Genomic DNA, 26,038 nt, shown 5'->3' on the forward strand with positions numbered 1-26,038 from the left:
GCTCCTCCTCGACAGTCTGCCCTACCCAAAACAATACTCCAACCCACCCCACCCCAGCCCTGGTGGCCAACGTACACTGCTCCGTTTTCCTTATTCCTTCTTAGACACATTAAGGCCAACATAATGAAAGAAGAAGAAGAAGAAAATCTCGCAAGCACCAAACATCTCAGCAGTATAGAACTGCAGCGGGACCTGCTCTCTGGGAAACTGCAGTAACACCAAGTGGATTTGGGACGGGTTTACCAAACAAACAGACCAAAATAGCCTCTTTCTTCCGTTTCCTCCTCGTTGCAGTTGTCCTGTGTATCCCTTGGTCTTGCGTGCGCCGAGAGTGTTCCCCGCAGGGGAGGCGGTTCCCTTTCTGGTCGAAGAAAGGAGGTTCTCCGGCCTCCTCCGTCAATTGTGACCCTGGGTTGGCAGCAGGGCTTTGTGTACTGCAGCAGCTGAGGCAGAAGAAGGCTTGATCCAGGGGACAGTCAGCAGGGAGGAGGTGGTGGTGGTTGTCATGGTGACCTGAATCATCGGCTCGTTCTGAATCAGTCTAATGAGAGTTTTGAGGCGTTCCAGCGATAACTGAACCCCTTTCTGCTGGGCCAAGAGGCTGTTTTTTAGCTCGAAGCGCTTCTGTCAGACAGAAAAGAGAGGACGGGTAAACCACTAGAGACACACTTTTCTCTGGTGATGATTCAACTTCAGTTAGTTACACTTTAACACCCTTTAAGCCTCCTGTCAGAATCCCAATGGGGCGGTTGAAGAGCGGAGGTCACAAGCGGACCTGTCTGGTGTGTATATTTATGAAGACTGCAGCGTGTGTGTGTGTGTGTGGGGGGGGTATTCTAGCCAATGCAGCCCTCTATGCATTAATAAACAAGATACAAAGGCTTAGTAGTTTTATTTACTTCCAGTGCCCAGAATCCAAAGAACGGCACAAGTTCTATGAACTCAAGAGGAATGTGGGTTGGAATTAAGGGGAGGGGCTATGGATCAGTGGTAGAGCATCTGCTTAGCATACAGAAGGCCCCAGGTTCAATCCCCGCCGTTTCCAGTTAAAGACAAGTAGGTGATGTGAAAAACCTGCAAAGAGCAGAACACTGCTCCACGGAAGATGGCATTCTCTCAGAGGAGTGTGGGATCCATCTTGTTTGTCTGACCAGGGCAGGAAGAAGGTTGACAGTTCTGCAATTCCCATGGCCCAAAGCGTGAATGGCTGGATGAGGGGATGGCTTTCCTCCCCTTCACCAAAAGGTAAATTAACTTGCACTCCCGGTCATCCATCAACCAATAACCACCTTGACTACCCCATCCTGGGCAATCAGAGTTATTCAGGGGGATCACAAAAACATCTTCCTGCATTCTCTGACACCCCATCCAGGGCAATCAAGACATCACACAAGGATAACACAAACTCCATCTACCTTCTGACAACACATCTAAACATCTCCTGTCTCTTTGATCAGACCCCGGAGGATCAACCAAGATTCTTTGTCCCTGGTAGTTTTCCACTGCCAGTTACTCACTATCATCTCAGGACTAATTTTGGGGTATAAATATGGGTCCCTGGGCATATGTGTGTGTGTGTTGATCCAAGCATACACCCCCAGTTATATGTGGGTTTCCTTTCATTCCCAGAAACCCTGGCTGTTTTGCTGTTCGGTGCTGCTTTCCCTGAATGTCATTTTTTTCTGGAACAGTAAATATCACCCATCCCTAATGCTATCCACCCAATTTTCCTCCCTTAATTCTTGTATGATTTGTGTATGTGTGTTTGCTCACTGCTTGAAAGCAAATTCTTTATTTTTGTTACTTTCAATAAAAACCCATTTGGTTTGAATGATGGTGTTTTAGTTTTCCCCAGGATCAGTCCTGGTATACACAGGTTACATATTTTAATTAATAAAGGGCTGAAACAGGGATGTTTATTAGCGCCTTATCTCTTTAATCTTTTTTGTAAACGATTTTGCCCCTTTTTTGTCCAGTGTGGATGGCCACAGCCCCAGATTAGGAACTGTACATATTCCGTTATTACTTTATGCTGATGATGCGGTTCTTCTATCTTCTTCCCGTGTGGGCCTTAAACGTTTATTATATCGCTGCTGCGATTATTGTATAGCCAACCATCTAGAGTTAAATCATGGAAAGTCCAAAATTATGGTCTTCTCCAAATCTTGGAATGTTTTCGATTGGAAAATAAGGGGTCGTTCCTTGGAACAGATTAAATTCTTTAAATATCTTGGGGTTCATTACCAATATAACGCTACCTGGACTCATCCCAGGAAAAGGGCCATTAACACCGCCAAGGTAAATAGTACAGCAATCTCCAAATTTTATTTTTCTGGAAGAGGAAATCAGTATATTCTGGCAGCTTTAAAAGTCTTTAATGCCAAAATAGGGACACAATTACTTTATGGCACCCCTATATGGATCCAAGCATCTGATAAATCCATGGAACAACCTCAATCATTTGCCTAGAAGGTGGACAGAATCTGATAATAACTAAAATGTGGCTTATTACTATTAAGTATTGGATTCGCCTTCTGTTCCACTCAAATCCTTCTAGTTATGTGTTTCAATTCCTCTTAGACTCTAACGACTCGAACTGGATCTCTTATATAGAATCAAAAATAAGGTCCCTCGGCATCACTATAGATTCCCTTTTTCCACTTACTGAATCTGCGGCCTTTTCAATTATAAGAGCCAATTTACTTCATCATGAGCTCCATTTATTATATGAGTCTGCTACTAAGACATGCTCACCTCTCCACCATGGAATATTCCCTAAATCTGGTGAAACTGCCACATATTTATATCAACTGTACACTCCATAAGTGCACAGGGCTTTTTCACTAGCCAGACTTAATGTATTACCATCCTCCTTACTAGCTGGCCGTTATACTGGTGTCCCCTTTCCCGATAGACTGTGTCCTTGCTCTATGGAAGAGACGGAAATCATTCAACATGTTCTCCTTCGGTGCCCTTTGTATTACAGATTACGATTAAAACTCTTAAATACTAGTTTGATTCAGTTGGAGGGATTTTCTAACTGTTCAAAGGTTCTCACCCTTCTTAATAACCAGGACCCTAAAATCATAGAAATTGTGGCTAATTTTTTTGTTGGTGTGATGGCAATTCGCTCTTCCTTTTAATAAGTTATGCTGTGTCCTTACTGTACTTGGATGAATGTTGGATATGCCAATAAAGGTATCTGAACTGAACAGGTTACAGATTACTCTTCTCTCAGTTACCCTCCTCTCATTCTGTCTCCTCTGCTAATTTCCCCAATTTACAGTGGAGACTGTCTAATTTGGGTAACACCACTCCCCTGTGGAGCAGTCCCATAACATTCTGGAGTGTTCCTTTCCATGTGTGATTTAACTCACCCATTCTCCAACAGTGGCGGATCACATGACACAGAATCAGCTCCCATTCTATTCACTGTTCTGGGTGTATGCCAAGAATTATAGGGAATATACAGACTACTGATAATAATATTAAGCTAAGATAAGTTTACAGAGGGTAAATAAGAGGGTATTCTTATTGGGTCCTCATTGTAATGGGAGACAGAAGAGTTTGGTAATGGGAGTTTGAAATATACATCCCCAAAGGAAAATAATCATTTTGTAAATCTCCCCCAGTTAAGGCCAACAAATGTTCATGCCAAACTTTTCAAATTAAGAAAAAAATATTTATTTGAATGTATTCACCCATTAATAGAAAATAGGCCTCCCCTGAATGCAAATATAGAGGCATAACCTTCCAAGAGCTGCCTTGAATAAGTTATAGTTCATTTTACACTTTAATGTAACAACATTTCACAAATTAATTTTCATATTTCAAAGCGCAGGGTCCATTACCCCTTGGTTTTTATGTGTTCCTCTTAATTCAATTGCTTTTGAATTTAATTCTCCATTTTTATTGAATCTGGTCATTCAATTGCTCTATTTTAATTTAATGAAAACCTCAAGAACCAAGTCATTTTGTAGCATAATTTTGATTGCTCTCATCACATTAGGCCGTTATGTAGAACTGTATTTCTGCAGTTACTGTTTCAACAGTGAAAAATGCATTCTGCTCATTTCCTAAATCTACCCTCTGTCATCACTCATACACACATGCCATTCCCACGGACTTCAGTTGGAAATCCACACGCAGTGACAATCTCTTGCCCTTTCTTTCCTGCCCTCATGGCCTTGTGCATGGATATGCTTCAAACCCCACTTGTAGGTTTGCCAGGTCCCTCTTTGCCACCAGTGGGAGGTTTTTGGGGTGGAGCCTGAGGAAGGCAGGGTTTGGGGAGAAGGAGGGACTTCAATGCCATACAGTCCAATTGCTAAAGCAGCCATTATCTCCAAGTGAACTGATCTCTTTCGGCTGGAGGTCAGTTGTAATAGCAGGAGATCTCCAGCTACTACCTGGAGCTTGTTTTAGATTTTGGATTTGTAGCATAGCAATGCAATATTATATTTACTGGTCAATGATTGCAATAAATTATTATTATTACCTGGAGGTTGGCAACCCTACCCACTTGGCTACCTGGCACCAAGCTTTTACTTCTTCCATTTTCTTCCAAATGCCATGGAGCCCTAATCCTTTGATGTACATCCTGGATAATAGTGCACTTGAACAAAGGTGTGGCCAACCTCTAATGCAGATACTACTTTTAATTTTCCCAAGGACAGAAAAACAAATGAAGACCTCTTCCAAGCAGAAAAAACCCCCCAATTTTAGGGCTGTTTGGCCCACTTTGAAATTTGGCCTCCTTTACCTTTGTTCTAAATATTTAACACCTAACACTCCAACTGACCATGCCCAGAGTGGAGGATACTTGTCTTGTGGCTTGGTTCCTTCCAAAATTTAATAGTATACCACAGCAAGTTAAAAAGACACCTGCCATGAGGAAGGTGGAAGGAGAGCCAGCATGGTGTAGTAGTTAAGAGGGGTGGACTCCAATCTGGAGAACGAGGCTCGAGTCCCCAATCCTCCACATGAACCCTGCTGGATGACCTTGACAATGTCATAGTTCTCTCAGAACTCTCTCAGCCCACATGGAGGAAGCCAATGGTAAACCACCTCTGAACATCTCTTGACTCCAATCTGGAATCAAACCAGGTTTGATTCCCCACTGGAGAACTGGGTTTGATTCCTCCCTCCTCCACATGAGCGGCGAACTCTAATTTGGTGAACCAGGTTTGATTCCCCACTCTTCTACACGAAGCCTGTTGGGTGATCTTGGGCCAGTCACAGTTCTCTCAGAACTCTCTCAGCCCCACCTACCTCACAAGGTGTCTTTTATGGGGGTGGTGGAGGGAAGGGAAAGCGATTGTCAGCCATTTTTGAGACTCCTTATGGTAGAGAAAAGCAGGGTATAAAAACCAACTCTTCTTCTTCTTGTGTAACTGCATAGATGACCACTCAAAGACCAAGCACAAAAGATAAGGACAGACAGACACTGGGCCCCATGTTGCAAAGTGGTAAGCTGCAGAACTGAAGTCCAAGCTCTGCTCACGACCTGAGTTCGATCCCAACAGAAGTCGGTTTCAGGTAGCCAGCTCAAGGTTGACTCAGCCTTCCATCCTTCCGAGGTCGGTAAAATGAGTACCCAGTTTGCTGGGGGTAAAGGGAAGATGACTGGGGAAGGCCATGGCAAACTACCCTGTAAACATAGTCTGCCTAGTAAATGTTGGGATGTGACGTCACCCCATGGGTCAGGAATGTCCGGGTGCTTGCACAGGGGACTACCTTTACCTTTAAAAGGACAGACACCAGCAGCTTCCCTGCAATTTTGGTGCCAGTACCTTTAAAAACACCTCCCCATCTCCCTGGCAAGATCCCCAGAGGGAATAAGGAACCAAAAAGTTATCAGAAACCTGGTGTCCCGAGTTCGGGTCTCCCGGGACCACCTCGGGATTTCCCAAGCCCATGGGGGAAGAGCAGGGACACCGCCGCCAGGAGGAAGGTCCTCCACACCCATCCTCCAGCCCGCCCGCCGGTCAAACTCCGCCGCCCAGCGCCAGTTCGGGGAGGCGGAACGCCGTGGACACCGCTGCTAGGGACGGCCCGGCGCTGACACCCAACCCCTACCTTTTCCCCACAGGGTCTCCTCGAACCGAGAGGGCTGTCGCCCCAAAGACGACCCACCCGGCAGCCAGCCAGGAGGGGGCAAACCTCAGCCCAGGAGGCGGCCGGTTAGCCCAGGACGTTCTTCCGTGGCCCCTTCAAGGGCCTGACAACCAGCTGAGGGTCGGGCGAGCGCTCACAGGGCGGTGCCGGGGGAATCCACGTGGCTGGGAGAGGGGAAGAGGGCTGACGCAAGCCTCTCTCGCCCTTATATGGGCTCGGGAGCGGGCCATGGGGAGGGAAGTAGGGGCGGAGCTGGGCAGGAAGAGTATAAAGGAGGCTGTGCGGCTGAGGCCAGGGAGGAGAGAGGCCAGTGTTGACCGTATTGCCTGAGCTCTCAGGTCATTACACTGGCTTCGTCCAAGGGGAAAGAGAGTTCCGATTCCCCCTTGGAGTGGTGTGAGGCTGAGGAAGCCCCAGTGCCTCCCCCTCCTCCAGCTACTGCAATTACCGGGGCAGCACCTCTCCAGGCGGGGCATCTTACTCCTGAAAAAAGCCTGGATCCAAACACCATAGTGGTATTTGGAATCTGGGAAACAGGGAATGTCAATATTTTTGGCTACATTATATCTGGATCTGAAAAAAATACCAATTTTTTTTTGTTGCTACACTCCCCTGCTGCTTTCCTGTTGGAGTAAGTGGGCCACAAGTGTCCAAATCTCACTATGCCAGTTATCAGACTCTTCAGAAGCACAAATATAAGACGAGAGGGCGAAAACGCGTGGTCACTTTATCCTCCTTTAATCCCTGTTTCAGCCAGGATTCAGCCAGGATCGAATACATGTGTTTCGCTTAATGTGCGTTCGATCCTGGTTAAAACAGGGATTAAAGGAGGATAAAGCGACCATGCGTTTTCACCCCAAGAGTCCTGCTAGATCAGTTCAGTGGATCAGGCTATCTTGTCCAGCATACTGTCTGCCATGTTGGCTGCCCTGATGCCCTCCCAAGCCTCTGTATGTTACTGCTGGTTAATAACTATTGATGAACCTTCCCTCCATGAATTTGTCTGATCTCATTTCTAAAGCCATCTGCATTACAGGCCATCGCTACATCCTGTGTCAGTGAGCTCCACAAATCAATTAAGCATTGTGTGAAGTCTGTCCTCAGTCTATTGCTCATCAACTTCAATAGTTTGGGGTTTATTAAGCACAGCATATACAGACACTATGGGGTAACGCACTCTAACCTGGACAGCCCAGGACAGCCTGATCTCATTAGATCTCAGAAGCTAAGCAGGGTCAGCCCTGGTTAATACTTGGAGGGAGACCACCAAGAAAGTCTAGGGTTGCTGTGCAGAGGCAGGCAATGGCAAGCCACCTCTGAACATCTCTTGTCTTGAAAACGTCATGGGATTGTTATAAATTCATTGCAACTTGACGGCCAAAAAATAAATAAATAAATAGGGATAACACAAAGCATGGCTTCTCGAAGGCAATGGGATTTTTCCCAATGCTTGTATGGGAGAGGGATCTTTTAGATTTGCATACTGGTATTTTTCTGCATTTCTGAGAAGGCACTACATGGTCTTTTGCTGCCCTACTGATAGATATGGGAACAGTCAGTTATGAAAAGGAGCGACGGCCTTTCATTAATTTTTTTGTTCTGCAAGTAAATCATACGTCGTGGGGGGAAAAACCCTGAGAAACTGAAGCTATGTAGAAGGCAAGAATCTCAAATCACATCAAACGTGCACATCTCAAAGTAAAATAAGAGAATCCACAAAAAAGCAAACCAGACACAAACCAACTCCAGCAAAAAACAAACTTTTAAAAAACAACAAGAACACTTGAAACTGACAGAACATTCCTGGGACTCTGCAAATACTGGCTCCTGATAGTTAATCCTGAACATTTACAGGATTTTTCGGGACTCATTTTTTCGGTATCCCTAAAAATCCCAAATACATTGGGGTGGGGAGCCAAATACACCCCAAAATACCAATAAGATACTTGTTCAGGGATATTTTTGGCTCGGTAATACTTAAATGCACATCCCTAGAAAACAACCAAGCCACTAAATTGATGCAAGGGATTATCTGCATGGAATATTTTTTTAAAAAAAACATGGTCACAGTGCTATTTTCTTTGCAAACGCAACTTTTAAAACTCCCTTAATTCTAAAAGAAGTTGTTTGAGTTGCAGAAGCAGGAGTTTCTACTTTGATGAAAACTGGGGAAAAGAGGAATTTGCACATCTGTGGATCATGAACGGTGGGTAGAATCCAGCAAAGCATTTCTCTGCCCATTGAAAAAACTGAGTTTAAGTGCTCCTAACTCTGTGCTGGACTGCAAAGCATTTCTTTTACTTTCTTGTAGGTGTCCCAAAGGCAGGAGTCACTAGTGGAATCACCATCCTGGTGTTATTCTGGAACTGAGATAAACACCCATTTTTTAAGTCCCATAGAGTAAGTAATTGAAATGCAGCCTCAGTTTTTCAGATGTAATTCATTTATAACCAATTTTGCACGATAACCCAAAAGTGAGGAATTATACCTTTGTTGCATTGTTGAGAAAGTTTTCTTTTTCTTCTAGCTGCCTATATTCTTCCCTAAATTCGCTGCTTCTCTTTAATAACTTCCTTTTTTCCTCTTCTTTGACTGTCAAAGAAAGAAAAGAAAGTAGGTGACAGATGATAAGGTGTAAAGGAGCATCTTCTGACCCATCTATAGAAAAGACATTTTGTGTGACTGGACATTAATGTGTCCCGAGACGGGCCTCTTGGCTGGCATCGCAGATCTTCCCCGGCCCCACCCACTTACCTCCGCGACCAGGGAGACAGCCCGGGAGGGGCGTGAGCCTTGGCGTCCTCAGCACACCTTGCCTCCCGTTCCCCCTGCAGGCCAAGGCCATGGAAGCTGACCATGCCTGGACGATGAGGGAGCCGGCCCCAAAGAGGGGGGGAGACAAAGGAAGCCAGCCACTGACCTGCCCTCTGCCTGACGCTCCCAGCCACAGGACAGCAGGCCAGCCAATCAGCTGATGGGCAGGCTAGGGGTGAGCAAGGTTGAGGCACACGCTACCCTCCTGGCACAGGCAGCGTGGGTTTGGGGCTGCGGCAAGCTCCAACAGCAGCCCTTTTATGCCCTCAGGAATAACGCATTCCCTTCTAGGATGCTCTCAGGCCGATATCTTCAGATCCCCAGGCACGAACGCTTATGCCCATGTGGTTTAAATTTGCTTGATACAATTGATCACATCCTCTTAGATTGCCCTCTTTATGTGACTCTGCGGGATAAACTGTTATTTACTTTGCTCCAGTCCATGAGATACAGGAGCAATGAAGTGAAATGTAAATTTCCCTTGAGTGATCAGGATCCTAAAATTACGGCTACTGTGGCTGAATTTCTTACAGGAGTTCTTAGAGAACAAGAAAAGTTTTATTAACCCGAATTGTGAATTATATGTATTGTCCTTTGGAGGTATATTGTTGTTTTATTTTTGTTCTCTGGCATGCCAATGAAGGTTAATGATAATGAAATGCCCTCAGGAGAGGCAGGGCTAAGAGGTTTAGAACCCCAGTCCCTATAAAAGCCAGATGGGTGTGGAGGCCAGGGAAGAGAGCCACGGGTCAGGCTGGCGGCAAGGAAGCCTGGCATACTTACAAAAGTTGTGTGTGTGTTACGGATGTATGGGGGTGTAGTTTGTGCTCAGATTTCACCCCAGCTGTGCAGCACAAGAAGTGGAGAGGCAAGTTTTATCTCTGACTTAACTATATTTTCTATTTGCAGCCCATTTAGTTTGTCACATAACGTTCAGGGGTTCCCACCAAGTTCTAATGGAGAAAATTAAGTGCTGCTCTTGGAGATATAGCCAAACCTGTATTTAATGCCACCATCCCAACGTCAAGAGTAGTGTATGTGCATGTGTGTGTGTGTGGGGGGGCGGAGTTCTTACACTCACCTCTTCTATGATACAGAGAATAGTAACTGATATTCTCCTACAGAAGTAAATCGCTACCATGAAAGGTAAACTATTGCTGTCAAGGACACTATTCAAGTGGGGAGAAAATTATTTGTTTTGTTTATAGTCCACCTTTCCCACAGAGACTCAAGGTGGATTATAAAATAAAAACAGTTCAGACAGCACAGGGCAACCAATGACCAAGGCAATAGGGCTAGGATTACAGAATTAGAGTAGGGCTGTCAATTCGGTTCGGCCCGAACTGAAAATCAGCCGAATTTCCCTTGATTCGGCGGTTTTTAGTTCGAACGGATCCGAACTCAAAACTGGCGGGCAACCGGGGGGGCCGAATTCAGCGAGTTCGGGAGTTCGACGAATAAATTCGGCCAATTCGGCCGTCAGTAAGCAGCATAACCGTCAGTAAGCAGCATTCTCCTCCCCCGGCCAATCGGTGGCCAAGCTGGGTCTTCTTCTGGCCAATCAGTCAGGATTGAGTGCTGGAGGAATCAGCTGATGTGCGGCCGGCCGGGGAAAGAGAGAGAGAGAGGGAAATCCTCATGTGTGTGTGAGGGGGTGCTTGTGCACATTCGCTCCTTTCCGTGGCTGCAGGGGGCGCATTTTTTGGGGTACCGACCCCAAACTTTCAGGGGATATTCAGACAGGTTTTTTTAAGAGACCACCCAAGTTTTGTAAACATTGGGTCAGGGGGTCCCGAGATATGGGCTCCCCCCCTTTTTTCTTTCCATGGCTGCAGAGGGCGCATTTTTGGGTGTGCCGACCCCAAACTTTCAGCGGAGCATCAGACTAGGCTTCTTAAGATACCCCCCAAGTTTTGTAAACATTGGGTCAGGGCCCCCCGAGATATGGGCTCCACCCCTTTTTCCTCTCCCCCCTTTTCCATTTTCGTGGCTGCAGGGGGCGCTTTTTTTGGGGTTCAGCCCCCAAACTTTTGTCATAGCTTCAGAGAATCCCTCTTAAGAGACCACCCAAGTTTTGTAAAGATGGGTTCAGTGGGGGCTGAAATATTGGCTCCCCCCCTTTTCTCTTTCCATGGCTGCAGGGGGCGCATTTTTGGGTGTGCCGATCCCAGACTTTCGGCGGAGCTTCAGTCAAGGCTTTTTAAGAGACCACCCAAGTTTTGTAAACATTGGGTCAGGCCCCCCCCCCGAGATATGGGCTTTCCCCTTTCCCCTATTGGGATGAATGGATCACCCTCGAGAGATGCATACATATGGATCTTATATTGGATACAAATGGAATCATATTGGATTACCCAGCCTCCCAGCCCCTCCTGCTGGAACAGAAGACAGCCACAGTAAGACCCCTTTGGGGGCTTTAATCTATATTTTTTCTTTTCTGTGTGTGTGTGGGGGGGAAAGCAGAGTCTGTGTGTGTGTGGGGGGAGGGAGCAGTTTCTGTGGGTGGGGGGGGGAAGCCAAAGGGGGCTTTTGCCGGTTCTGCCTGGGGTGTGTGTTCCCCCTCCAGTCTCTCTCTCCCTGTTGAGGGGGGGCTTCATTTTTATTCTTCAGGTTTTTCCTCATTCATAAGATCAGTTAGGTTATTGATGCTTGCTCAAAACTGGTTTTCAAATGATGACTTAAAGAATGCATCTGCCTGGTCCCAAGTCCAATGCAAAAGGAGACATTCCACCCCCTCCTGCTCATTATGCATAGCTAGCTGCCTCTGTCCCTTTCCATGGTATGTAAACTCCCAGGTGTCAGGTGTTGCTATGCACTGTTGCAAAGGTTTTGCATTGCGTGCTTGTGTTGCTTTGCAGTTGTATTGTTTTGCAAAATTCTTCACACCTGCCCCGCCCTTTGCATATTTGCAAAGGGGTTGCTCTGCAGTTGTGTTGCTTTGCAAAGTTCTTAGCACCTGCCCCGCCCTTGCTCTCATCAGCTGTTTGTCGGGCCGGGAGCTTTGTGCGTGGGCGGCAAGCTCTGCGGAGAGATCCACATTAAGGGTGGGGGGGACCCCTTTCAGGGCCCATATCTCAGCCCCCCCCTGACCCAATCTTTACAAAACTTGGGGAGTCTTTCAATATACGTCCTTTGAAGCTCTGCTGAAAGTTTGGGACCTCTAAGCCCAAAAATGCCCCCCCCCAGAGCCACGGAAAGGCGCGGTTGTGTTTTTAATGGCTTTATTCGGCCGAATTTTTTCCCCGAACTTTGAATTCCCGCCGAATTGAACGGATCCGAAGTGGGGGAGTTCGGACTTCGGCACGTACCGAACCCACAAGGGCCAAATTCGGCCGAATCCGAACTGTACCGAATTTTTTTTTTTTGACAGCCCTAAATTAGAGAACAATGTGAATAACTGAGGCAAGGCATACTTTAAATAATAGAGATGGTGGGTTACAAGGTGTAAAAAATGCAGCAAAAGCAGACAATACATGCAATAATTATTGCAGAGGTTTACAATCTTGTTGTATGAGGTCTAATGGCTACTGATGAGAAGAAAACATCTTCATACTCAGATTTTCCCTAAAAGAAAGAGTTAACAAGTGGCCCCAATTTGACCCTAACCCTTTCCCCCCTGAAATCATGTTTATTTAAACCTGAGTATGTATGAAAGTCCCTTATGCCACTAGGATGCCGGCTCCACCAACTGCTTTGATTTTCTCTTCCGCTTTTCGGCTGAAGAACTTTGCTTTCACAATTACAGGCTGTTTAGGCAATTCCCCTTGCCCAGGACTTTGTAATATCCTAAGCGGACCACATCAATCATGGGCGCTAACCCAGCCTGATTTTTGGCGTAATTGAGCCATGTCTGCTCACTGACAAGCAGCCAGAGTTTATCTAGATTGACTGTGGGGCAGAAGTGCTGGTTCTTCTTCAAGTGGTAGTGTCTCATACCAGCTTTCCCCAAATAAGCAAGATGATATTTGTCGAAATTAATTCTGTGGTGATGCATGGTCCAGTGTTACCACGTCCTCCAGGATGCTTCCTGTGCTTGCCAATGCGACCATGTCCATGGCTGACATGGCCTGTCAGTTTCCTGGTCTTCCTCAGTCTGGAAGGCATCTTGCCCAGGCAGAAAAGAAAGAGAACCCCCAATTTGCCCCTAACCTTGTTTTGCGCCCCCCCTCTCTCTCCCTCCCTCCCTAAATGTTGCAGAGAGAAATGCACATATTCTTTCTCCCACAGTTGTCTCCAAGGCAAAGCAGACAAGGAAATGTCTGAGACATATCAGAGCACATGAAATCACACCTGAGAGAATGTGTCAGAACAGTAATCGACAAAACCCGCTGGTCAGACAAGCACAGATGTTTTCTGATGATGTTTTACATCTAAGCCGCTTGTACAGCTGCCCCCTGTGGTGATTTCCATTTTAAACTTGCTGACACTTGAGAAACCATTTTTTAATGATCAATCACCCTGGCATATACCAAATATAGTATTTTCCTCTTCAGGCAAATGGTCAATACATCTCCAAATATGTACGGGTGAACGCCAAACAATCTGCTTGAGCTGTTACCCGATTTTGTTATGTTAAAGGTGGATGCTTTATTCCAGCTGCGCTTCAATGATACGAGGCCAAAATGGTGCCACAATTACTGCATGGGGTACCTATCTGGTTTGTAGGATGCAATCCAAATACAGACAGTATACAGCCTTGATTTCTTAGAGGCATTCAGGGACTCCCTAAAAAAAGGCAGTTATGAGCCTCGAGATGGGAATATGTTCACCAACTACTATAGCAAGGACCACAACCACAAACTTCTGGCTGACAATCTGCCACAGAGATCCATTCTCTAGTTTTGCCTCTCTAGTACTGAAAGATGCATTTATAAGTAAATGTAAGAAAGCTTCCATTTAGGGGAGGGGCCGTGGTTCAGTGGCAGAGCCTCTGCTTGGCATGCAGAAGGTCCCAGGTTCAATCCCTGCCATCTCCAGTTAAAGGGACTAAGCAAGTAGGTGATGTGAAAGACCTCTGCTGCCGGTCTGAGTAAACAATACTGACTTTGATGGATCAAGGGTCTGCTTCAGCAGAAGGCAGCTTCATGTGTTGTTATGTGTTCAAAGCTGTAACCATACAAATACAGCATATTAAATGTTAAAATCTGGAAAAAGTCAGGGCATTAGTTAAGCAAATGCTTTGTGATAGAGATTACTAGAACACATATGCCTTGGCTTTAGACTATGCTCCCTTCAAACCTGGAACTGAATTTGCCAATAATTAAGAAGTGTGCAAATTATACAAATGCCTTAAGTATCCCAAAATATAGGACCTCTTCTGCATGCTGCCCTCGTCCCTGATTTTGTGCAGGGTTGAGCTGCAACCCTAAAGATTGGCTTTGCTGCGATTCATCTGCACCTCTCAGTTTCTCTTGCAGTAGGCTTGTTTTTTCCTCTGTTCTTCACAGATTCTGGTGTTTAGGGGGCCAATCTTCCTTGCTGTGTACATCAGCACACACATCATTGATGTCGTCATGGGCGGCGGCAGAAACCCACCCCACCTTTTTTTATTTTTTAACATGTGGAATAGAGGGGGTGTGGATTAGCACAGTGGATACCATGGGGGCATGCATTTGCATCGACAACAAATTTTTGCACATAGAGTCAATCCGATTAGGTCTCACTTTAAAAGGTAAGCTTGCCATATAATCGCTCAAGGAATAAATGGGGAAATCATGAATAGAACCCGAACCAATACTGGGATGGACCCAAAAATAAGCAGAACATTAAAATAAAATGCGATTTCATACAGCAATAAATCCAGCAAAAATAGGACATGCATAACAGCCCACAGAAGAGTGTTTACCCTAGCATGCTAGAAGGATTTAATTCCAGCAATTCTTGAGGGTCTCTATAAGTGTGTGTGTGTGTGTGTATGTGTGTGTTAAGTGCCATCAAGTTGCTTCCGACTCATGGCGACCCTATGAATGAAAGTCCTCCAAAATGTCCTATCTGTGACAGCCTTGTTCAGATCTTGCAAATTTAGGGCTGTGGCTTCCTTTATTGAGTCCATCCATCTCTTGTTGGGTCTTCCTCTTTTCCTGCTGCCCTCAACTTTTCCTAGCATGACTGTCTTTTCCAGTGACTCTTGTCGTCTCATGATGTGACCAAAATATGATAGTCATTTTAGCTTCTAGGGTCAGTTCAGGCTTGATTTGATCTATAACCCACTGATTTGTTTTTTTGGCAGTCCACGGTATCCATAACACTCTCCTCCAACACTACATTTCAAAGGAATTTATTTTCTTCCTATCAGCTTTCTTCAATGTCCAGCTTTCACACCCATACATAGCAATAGGGAATACGATGGCATGAATTAATCTAATCTTGGTGGCCAGTGACACATCCTTACACTTCAAAATCTTTTCTAGCTCCTTCATGGCTGCCCTTCCCCGTCTCAATCTCTTCCTGATTTCTTGGCTGCAGTCTCCCTTTTGGTTGATGGTGGAGCCAAGGAATAGAAAGTCTTGAACAATTTCAATTTCCCCACTGTCAACCTTAAAGTTGTGTAATTCTCCTGTAGTCATTACCTTTGTTTTCTTGATGTTCAGCTGTAGTCCTGCTTTGGCACTTTCTCTTTTAACTTTCAGCAGTAGTCATTTCAAATCTTCACTATTTTCTGCCAATACTGTAGTGTCATCGGCGTATCTCAAATTATTAATGTTCCTCCCTCCAATTTTCACTCTACCTTCATCTAAATCTAATCCAGCTTTTTTATTTATATGTTCTGCATATAAATTGAAGAGATAGGGAGATAAAATACATCCTTGTCTGACACCTTTGCCAATTGGAAACCATTCTGTTTCTCCAAATTCTGTTCTAACTGTGGCCTCTTGTCCAGAGTACAGGTTGCGCATCAAAACGATCAGATGTAGTGGTACACCCATTTCCTTTAAAACCAGCCATAGCTTTTCATGATCCACACAGTCAAAAGCTTTGCTGTAATCTATGAAACACAAGCTGATTTTCTTCTGAAATTCTCTCGTATGCTCCAGTAACCAACGTATATTTGCAATATGATCTCTAGTGCGTATTTCCTTTTCTGAACCCAGCTTGAACATCAGGAATTTCTCGTTCCATATATGGTAACAGCCTTTGCTATAAGTATATCCCCTTAAATGATCAATTATGTCCTTGTGGTTCTGGGGTGAGAGTGGCTGCATCCTCTGTGCTGCTATCTTGCAATTGCTAAAAGAGAGTTAGAGAGGGTGTAATTGCTCCATTTTGGGCTACAGTACCAGGCATAGCTGTTCAGCAAAACAGCTAGTTATCCTTCCTGCTGGGGAGAATGAACATTACTTGTAAAGCGGCCATGTTTTTCAATGTAGCCATTGAGCAAAGGTCCCAGATGATAAAGCAATTCTGTTAATCAATATTTAATCATTTCTGTGTTCTGGTTTAACGCTTGTATCTTACATACCACATAATTGACCATATAATTGTATAACTCTTGACTTTCATACCTGTTTTATGAGTTACATAGGACTGAACGATAGCCAGCGTTCCAGACCATGGCGTGTTTTCCTCTTTCTTGAACACCTACAAATTCAGGAAATAACAGACTTAAGCAATTCAGGGAGACACACTTAGGATATACAAAAAGGTAGTATTTCAGTTTCTTTTAAAAGAGGTGGGGCCAATGAGGAGATCCAATGAGGAGAACCAGCGTGGTGTAGTGTTTAAGAGCAGTGGTTTGGAACGGTGGACTCTAATCCTCCACATGAGCGATGGAGACTAATCTGGTGAACTGGATTTGTTTCCCCACTCCTACACATGAAGCCAGCTGGATGACCTTCGGCTCTTTTAGTGCTCTCTCAGCCCCACCTATCTCACAGGGTGTCCGTTGTGGGGAGGGGAAGGGAAGGTGATTGTAAACTGGTTTGATTCTTCCTTATGTGGTAGAGAAAGTCGGCATCTAAAAACCAACTCCTCCTTCTTTGCTGGAGAGGAGGGAGACATGGGGCAGCCAGAATCCCACCCCCTCTCTATCAGAGGACACATGGGGGATAGCCTGAAATGGTTCATTGGGAGCTGCTGGAATGGAGCCCGTGGCAGATTCCTCCCAAGAGCAAGCCCCCCACCCAAACTGAAGAGTTCTGCTTGGTTGGCCTTTCTGCTTTGCCACCCTCTGGTTCTGGTGTTACCCCAAGTAGGCAGTCTTCACTTTAGTTGGGGGAATTAGCTGGAGACAGAGAGCGAATGGGGGTTACTGGGATCGATAACCTACGTAAACCAGAATAGCCCTGGGTAAAAACTCTCGAATGAGCAGGCAGTTGTATGATTAAAACATGATTTAATTAAAGAATACAAAAGAATAAAACAAAGAAATATATTTTAAGCAGTGAGAATACGCACACAAAGCATACAAGAACTGACTAACTGCACAATCTTAAAGGGGTGTGTGGTTCTGCCCCAATTTGGTTAATATTGGCCAGCATTAAGTCCCATCAAAGTTCCCTGGAACAAAGTTAGTGCTGGATAGCATGTCCAATTTGCTTTTGGTGAGACTTACAGCGCATTCCTGAAAGGAATGCCCGCGTCTGGCTTAGGAGGCAAACTGGCAGCGTTGCCTCCTAAAGAGGCGTTGCCTGTGTCCAGTGCCAAAAATCCGTGCAACCCTATGAGGGTTGCACGGGAGATACCCCAGCTAAAAGTTGGCATATCTTTGCAAAAATAAAAAGGGGCGTTCCTGAGTCAAAAGTGCTCGGGAGGTTGACTAACGTTGGCCCCACCCTGAGGCCGGTGCTGTTACGCCCCGGGAACGCCTCCCGGCTCACCGCCGCAGCCTGTGCCAGCGGCTGGAGGCCAGTGGTCAGTGACGGCGGTCAGGGAGAGGTGCCCGGCCCTGCATGCCGGCACTGGGGCACTAACGCCGGCGTGTGCCTCCCGGGCACCGGTGGTGTGGGCCCCTGCGTCGTCAGAGGCCATAGTCGGCCTCCTAAGGGCTTTGGGCCCAATTTTCAGGAATGGTCCCTTAGTTTTGTCTAACTTTAGCAGTATACCTCTGAAACCCATTGCTAGAAGGCAACATTGAAGGAAGGCCTCAGCCTCCATGACCTGTTTGCTGGCCCTCCAGGGCAACTGGTTGGCTGCTGTGTGAAACATGTTGGTGAACTAGATGGACCACTGATCTGATCCAGCAAGCTCTTCTTATGTTCTGATGGATCGGATCTACCAATACCTAGCATAGACAATTCTGGCAGCAGAAGTTGCATATGATAAGAGCTAAATCAATAACTTCTATTTTCCCAACAACTTTTCTATTTTTATACCCTATCAAAATGCCCTTTCAAACGAATCCGCCTCCCAGTATCTCTTGGAGCTAGGGTTGCCAATCTCTAGGCAGCAACTATTTGCATAACGAGCATCACCAGCTGTCATCAATTCCTGATGCTATTTCTAGTTTCCCCACAATACATCCTTAGAGAATTTCTCTCACATTGACATGCAACTAGCCACTGAGCAGACCATGCGTAAGTAATGTATTTATTTAATTATATATTTATACAGTGTTTAATAGCATGATGCTATTTACAGTGTAAAAAATGTATATTAAAAATGCCCTTTTTTATAATGTTATAAAGACTGCATGTACTAGACAATTATATATATCGTATTCCCTCAATATACAGCGAATTCCGAGGAAGATTCATAATCGAAACAGGAAGATTACCGGATCTCTGTATTGCTTGCCCTCTTGATTCAGGTCAAGGGAACCTATATGCAGAACTTTATGTCCAAGAACGCATGCTACACAGCATGTCGTTTGATTGCCTTAGAGGCTTGTTCATAAGACCAGCTTCACACTGGCTTTGGTCTACAATATGACTACTTGACTTGGACAATTTGTATTATATCTATTTCTGTGTACTATTGCACTTTGTACTTTGCACCTTGTATTTTACAGTCAGCATATTTCTGACTTTTTGGATTTTGTCAACAACGTTCACTCTTTGCATATACTTGTGCTACTGCCTTTCTGTTGTTTTTTGCTAACAACCTCCAGGCACTTGCTGGAGATCTCCTGCTATTACAACTGATCTCCAGCCAATAGAGATCAGTTCCCCTGGAGGAAATGGCCGCTTTGGCAATTGGACCCTATGGCATTGAAGTCCCTCCCCTCCCCAAACCCTCCTCAGGCTCCACACAGAAAACCTCCCACCGGTGGCGAAGAGGGACCTGGCAACCCTACTTGGAGCGCTCACGGAATAAAATAACGTACCTTTCCTTGGCACTTGGGGCAGACCCAGACCCCTTTGTGGGCTGTCTTTAAGGGAGGGTCCAAGCAGTTGAGGTGATAGGCTCTGGGACACAGACCACAGAGCTGCAAGTTGGCACCACGCTTGCATGCCGAACAGTGCTCATCATGGTTGATTTCATTCTGGAAAAAAGAAAAAAAAAGTGTGTGGATGCTTACCGTCCAGATGATCTATTGATAGGGCTGCCAACCTCCAGGTAGTTACAATAAAAAACCCCCACAGATTCCAATATATCCATTGCAAAACTTCAATAGCAAAAATTCATAATTACAATACACATTCAACTTCAAACTATACACTATATACAGTACACCAACCAGTGCAACCAATTTTCTTATCCAAGCAGGTATGCAATATATATATAACAGGTAAGTAACACAATTGTCATTCCTTATTGTCCTTGTTAATAATATTATAATCCAAATAGGACTAATCTTTTAATTATTCTTATAACAGATGTCAGGCAGAAGAGGAAGACTGCCGTTTCTGTTCTTCTTCAGTTCCTCTTCTGACACCTTATTTCTCTAGTTGGTGTAAGTTCTTTATGTTACTCAAAATCATTCAACAAACTCCCCATGGGTAGTAATAAATTCCTACAATATAAAAAGGTTCCTTCTGCCTTCTAGAGGCTAGTGTATCTTCTAAGCTTCATGGGAGGTATCCCTCAGGGGTACCTCCCATGAAGCTTAGAAAGATACACTAGCCTCTAGAAGGCAGAAGGAATCTTTTTATATTGTAGGAATTTATTACTACCCATGGGGAGTTTGTTGAATGATTTTGAGTAACATAACAAGAACTATAAGGAATGAAAATTGTGCTACTTACCTGTTATATATATATTGTATACCTGCTTGGATAAGAAAATTGGTTGCACTGGTTGGTGTATATAGTGTATAGTTTGCAGTTGAATGTGTATTGTCATTATGAATTTTTGCTATTGAAGATTTGCAATGGATATATTGGAATCTGTGTTTTTTATTGTAACTATTAGGTACACAGAAGTGTCTACATTTGTCTAAAACCTCCAGGTAGTGGCTGGAGATCTCCTGCTATTACAACTGATCTGCAGGTGATAAGAGATCAGTTCCCCTGGAGAAAATGGCCACATTGGCCAGTGGACTCTATGGCATTGAAGTCCCTCCCCTTTCCAAACTCCGCCCTCCTCAGGCTCCACCCCCAAATCTCCTGGTAATTCCTAATCCAGAGCTGGCAACCCTATTGAAGGAGCTCTCCACAAGCAAACCTTGACCTTACAATTTTGCCAAACAATTTAACTATGTGTTGTGTGAAGAAATACTTCCTTTTATCTGTTTTGAATCTCTTGCTCTCCAGCTTCAGCAGTTGACCCCGCGTTCTAGTAATATGAGAGAGGGAGAAAAGCTTCTCCCTGTCCACTCTCTCCATACCATGCATGATTTTATAGACCTCTATCATGTCTCCCCTTAACCACCTTCTTTCCAAGCTTAACACCCCTAAGCATTTTAACCACTCCTCATAGAAATAGTGTTCTGTAAACATACCTTCCAACACGGATCCTCATTGGCTAGCGTTTTGAAAAAAGGGCAGAACATAGGTTAGTAGCGGTGAATGGAGATTCCCAGCTAGAGAGATTTTAGCCAAGCTGTGATAAAATATTTTGTATGAGGAGAAGAGTGCAGGCAGCTATGCTATGTCTGCATCGGGAACCCTGGTTGCACTCTGCCCCATTTCAATTTGACTTGCGGTATCACGGTACTGATCTTCATGCACCGTCTCATACCTGTTTTTTTTTTTTTTGTCCAGGACCTACATTACTCTCTTTTACTAGAGGGGCTTGGTTTTGGGGATTATATTTTGTTTTGTCTTCAACTTGTAATGTTTTAATATAAGCCACCTTGAGCCAAGAAGAAAGGTCAAGTAGAACTATTTTAATGAATGAATTAGTCCGGGGAGCTCGGCTGTTGCATGAGGGGAGATAAGTGTTTAGGAATACAAGTCCACCCCTTTGGCTGGACCAAAGAATAAATGATACTAACCTTGGCAGACCAGTGGCTGAACTCGGAATGTATTCAGTGTGGTTTTCACGCAATTCTTTTGCAAAGTGAAGAGAGAGGCATTGTGTTTGGCTCCGCCTCCTGTGGCAGCCATTATGGGGTGGTGCTTACCAACCCCTTTCAAAATTCCAAAGGTGCCCATGGGCTCAAAATGGTTGAGATCCCGCCCCTAAATCTTCTCTTTATTTGAGCATTAGAGAAAAATGTCTGGAACTGTACTTCTGGTAACATTTTACCCTAGACAGACGGGCAATAATCTTTGGAGAATCAGAACTCTGTTGGAAGGGTAGTAAGGCAAGAGAAACTCCGGCCATATGGGCTAGGGGTGTGAACTGGTTCAATGGTTTGGAAGATTAGTTCATAAAGAAGCAGTGTGTCATAGACTATGGGTTTTTTTATTTATCCTCTGTGACATATCTATTGAGATACAAAGATAACATGGTGCATTTGTCCAGAACCTAATTATAGCAGCCAGGATGACATTAGCTCAGGTATGGAAACAACAAACAACTCCAGAAACCCCCTCCCCACACACAAATATTTGTTAGGTCATGTTTGATATGTAATCCCTATGGACAAAATCACAACTTATATGTGGTCACGGAGATCATGGACATATGACAAATTCATAAGGACTTGGTCTCTTTTTTAGAATTTTTGTAATCCATTGAATATGGTAAAGAAGGAGGTGGAAGTTATTTAATTACGTATTGTAGTTTTTGTGCTTTCCTTTTTTCTTCCCTCCTTGAATAATATAATACGTATATCTGTCAAATTTTCCATGAATTTAATTTGATTGTGATTGTGTATTGAAAATACAAAATATGTATACAAGCAAAAATATAATAAAATAATAAAAATGAAAGCTTACCTCTTGTGGATAGGAACAACGGATTATTCAAATAATTTGATGCAAGGCGTTTCCGCTGCAAAAAGTAGAGATGTCACACAGTTACTTGAGGTGCAAACTCCCATGTGGCTTCTCACATCTCCCCTTGTAGAGCACCTCTGCAGCTGCTCTCTGGTTTTCCATGTGACATGCAAGGAGTTTTTACTTACAATATATGACTAGGGCTAAGATGTCTTTCAATTTTGATCTAGATCAAAATAAGTCTTTACCAATATTTCCTATACAAGGAGAATATCTTGAGGATTATTTATACACACTATTCCTTATATTTGTTTTACACATGCAGAATCTCCTGCTCCCTTTATGTCCCACCAGTTAACAGAACAACTTCAGAAGAAAAACCCTACTTCAAAGCAGACCATTTAGCAGAGACCGCAGAAGCTCAATTAAAATGGCAACTATATCAGGGATGTAGTTCTTTGCAACTAGGGAGAAAATTAAGAAGTACTTTATATGCAACTTCAGTTTAAGTGATCATGAATTAAAGATCGACCTTATCTATTGTAAATTGAAAAGTATCAAAATGCCTAAAACGTCAGCATCTCTCTCAAACTGCTGATTAGCAAATCAATCAAATAAGCTAACTGATTAGAATATGAACGGTCTCCCTCCATTTTATCTGAATAGCATTTCTCATGCTCAATGGCATTTGCTAATGAGGACAGATATAATCAGCTCCAAAACTGACAGCCTGAGAAGTAATTTTTTAATATACCGCCTTCCTGCCCCGTCTTACAGTTTAGAAATGAACACAAGAGCGGTAGCCGCAAGAACACACTAATCTGCCTTATAGTGAGACATAGTGTTGACTATTATGACTGGCAGAAGCTCTGCAAAGTCTCCTTGTCACCTACCACCTGATCTTTTTTAACAAGAGATGCTGAGAACTCAGATGCTATACCACTTAGCCACGACTCTCACCCCAAATAGTAGCCGTAATTGTTTGTGCAGATACCAGATTTAGATTAAAATAAGTTTTCATGGGCAAAAGCCCACTTCATGCATCTAATAATGTGGTAGCCTCAGTGAGCAGAAACAAGAATCAGCACATACAATTTGTACAGTGTTATGATTATTCCGTCATTTGGGACTGGGAGCTTCCCTTACATAGCTATTTTTGGTATAGAGACTGGGAGAGGTAAGTGAATGAAACTGAAACAGAGATTTGGAGGAGGATAAGGAGAGTAACACTGATAAGAAATATTACTTTGTCCTTCTTTGTTTCCATAAGTCATCCAAATGCTTAGACGCTGTACCTTCTGCGAACACAAACCGATAGACAAAACTGCTAAAAGTCACCATGAGTCCTGGGATTGGTTAAGGGTAGAAGATGACATATAATTATATAAAGAAACCTTTTGTCTGGAAACAAATATTTATTTTAGACACTCTAAAGAAACTTGCACTTTTTCTTCTTGAATTTATGGTACAATGTGAAAAAAGTTTAAAATTCTAGTACCAGATATGTGAAAAGTTTGTATTTCTAGAGTCTGCAAGTCCTTTTTTTTCACCCGAGAATTCACCCCACTATTTCAAGCACTTGAACTGCTCTGTTTTTATGTTTTGGAACCCAGCTATAAACTTCTAGCTGCCAGAAAGGAGAGGGCTGGTGACTGAGCCATCAAGCACAAAGCACTTTAGGCTCTGACCAAAGTTGAGCAATGATTTACCATCTCATACCTTACCTCAAGGAACAGAGAGGGAAACAGCCAAATGGATAGAATGCTTTGTCTTCCTCTCGGTGGCAGGAAGATCAGAACAACCCAAGGGGAAGGACATTGCTAAGGGAAGATTATAAATCCCCACAACATGGAGAAGTTCTCTTCCATCTGGAGCAGCTCTTTGGAGAGGCACATGCCATGACGGATTAAACTTGTACCTAAGGACTCCATTTTGTCCATATGTCCAGAAACAATGGAGAGATGGTCCAACCATGAGAACTAAGGTAATCCTGAAATTTAAATTACTGCAACTCCAAGTAATACTAGCCAGGCCTATTTAAACATTGTTTAGGATAAGTAGCAAGTGTATGGAAAGGGAAATTATATGTTTTCACTTTTTCTTTATATTGTTGCTCAGTCTGAATGCTTGAAGAGACCATGTGTATTCTTTTTATTCATTTATTAAACTTGCTTATATTTTCAGTGCTCTAAGCCAGATCTCGAATAATGGGGAGGGGCAGTCGGTAAGCTCACCATCCCTGAAGGGAAGTAGCTCAAAATTGCAGACTTGTGATAGATCATCCCCTGTGCTTGTAGAAACAAAGTGGAAGGTAAGACAATTAGGTGACGCATCTGAACAGCAATGTAGATCCAAGCATACTAGATGCACAACCCTGTCTAGAAGGAGATAGAGTTGCTGCTGGCAAGGAGTGATATTAAATTTATTTTGAGTGCCTGTCCACACACACACACACACCCCGGAGAAGGGAAGGGACAGCATCACTGAGCAGAGACTTGGAAGGGTTGTGAGATTTTCTGACTACCTGGGGACCAGCCCAAAGGAACAGGGGGGCTTGTGAGTCTGTTCCTTCACATATATTATGCCAGAAGTGTTTTCACATTTCCACTTCTTTAGAACATCCAAAATTTCAGAGATTAACATGTGTTTACAATTTTCATGTTACCAACAGATTGATCTCCCAAAAATTTTACAGTATGTAGTTGTGAGTTGGTTGGTGCTTAAGTATACCTCTGATGGGCAAGCCAGCACTGAATTGTGTTAGTTATTTTATATAAGTGATCAATTTTTTCACTAAAATTATACTTTTCCAAAGTAGAAGTTACTGGAACAGACCATCTCCCTTATTTCTACAATACTACTTCACTGTTGTAGATACTTAATGTTTGTTTGAATGTAAACTAAGATGTCCTTTGTTGTGTCCATTCATATCTGCACTCATAATTTGGTTGAACTGTCATAGCTTCCCATAAAGGATACCTGGAAGTTATACTGTGAAAAGACTATGACGGGGGCCCACAGACACCTTTTCAGGGATCTGCCAAGTATTTCTAGGTCCCTCCTGGCAACTGGCAGGAGCTTCACAGTGGCAAGGTTGAGGGTAGGGCTGTCGATTCGGTTCGTCCCGAACCGAAAAACAGCCGAATTTCCCCTGATTCGGTGGTTTTTAGTTCGAATGGAACCGAACTCAAAAAAGGTGTGAAAACAGGGAGCCGAATTCAGCGAGTTCGGGGTGTTCGGCAAATAAATTCAGCAAATTTGGGGTTTGGCGCAGCAGCATAACCGTCAGTTAGTAAGCAGCATTCTCCCACGGCCAATCGGTGGCCAAGCTGGGTCTTCTTCTGGCCAATCATTCGCATTGAATGCATGAGCCCAGCTGCTGCGCAGCCCGGGGAGAGAAAGAGAGAGTATTTGTTTGTGTGAGAGAGAGATCCCCCTTGGGGGGGGTGCATGTGCACATTCGAGCCATTCCGTGGCTGCAGGGGGCGCATTTTTGGGGTAGAGCCCCCAAACTTTCAGCATAGCTTCAGAGGACCCTTCTTGCAAGAACCCCCAAGTTTTGTAAAGATTGGATCGGGGGGGGGCGAAATATGGGGCCGGGAAGGGTTCCCCCACCTTTAATGTGCATCTCTGACAATGGGGGTTTGCAATTAGCAGAGCTTGCCTCCCATGCCCAAAGCTCCCAGCCCCAACAAACAGCTGAGCTGTGGGGAGCAAGGGCGGGGCAAGTGCGAAGAAGATGGAATAGAAGACATCCACAATAAGACCCATTTTGGGGCTTTTCTCTATAATTTTTCTCCTGTGTGTGTGTGTGTGTGTGGGGAAGCCGAGTCTGTGTGTGTGTGGGGAGGGAGCAGTTTCTGTGGGTGGGGGGGAAGCCAAAGGGGGCTTTCACCCGTTCTGCC

The 26,038-nt window shown here is 44.2% G+C and overlaps 1 protein-coding gene and 1 pseudogene across 1 annotated transcript in view; both read right to left on the reverse strand.

Annotated features, from left to right (window-relative positions):
• Nucleotides 1–349: 349 nt before the first annotated feature.
• The window catches only part of PHF21B (PHD finger protein 21B), a 192,393-nt gene continuing 166,704 nt past the window's right edge, over nt 350–26,038 (reverse strand). The window contains exons 8-13 of the mRNA XM_056862512.1: nt 22,134–22,188; nt 20,750–20,772; nt 19,193–19,351; nt 16,434–16,509; nt 8,606–8,709; nt 350–624 (exon numbers count right to left, since the gene is read on the reverse strand). Of these exons, the coding sequence (XP_056718490.1) occupies nt 397–624; nt 8,606–8,709; nt 16,434–16,509; nt 19,193–19,351; nt 20,750–20,772; nt 22,134–22,188 (645 nt within the window). The 3' untranslated portion in view covers nt 350–396. The remainder of the gene's footprint in view (nt 625–8,605; nt 8,710–16,433; nt 16,510–19,192; nt 19,352–20,749; nt 20,773–22,133; nt 22,189–26,038) is intronic.
• On the reverse strand, nt 12,591–13,055 carry LOC130488844 (60S ribosomal protein L27a-like; annotated as a pseudogene).

Source organism: Euleptes europaea, chromosome 17 (genome assembly GCF_029931775.1).
Source record: "Euleptes europaea isolate rEulEur1 chromosome 17, rEulEur1.hap1, whole genome shotgun sequence".
Classification (NCBI taxonomy): domain Eukaryota; kingdom Metazoa; phylum Chordata; class Lepidosauria; order Squamata; family Sphaerodactylidae; genus Euleptes; species Euleptes europaea.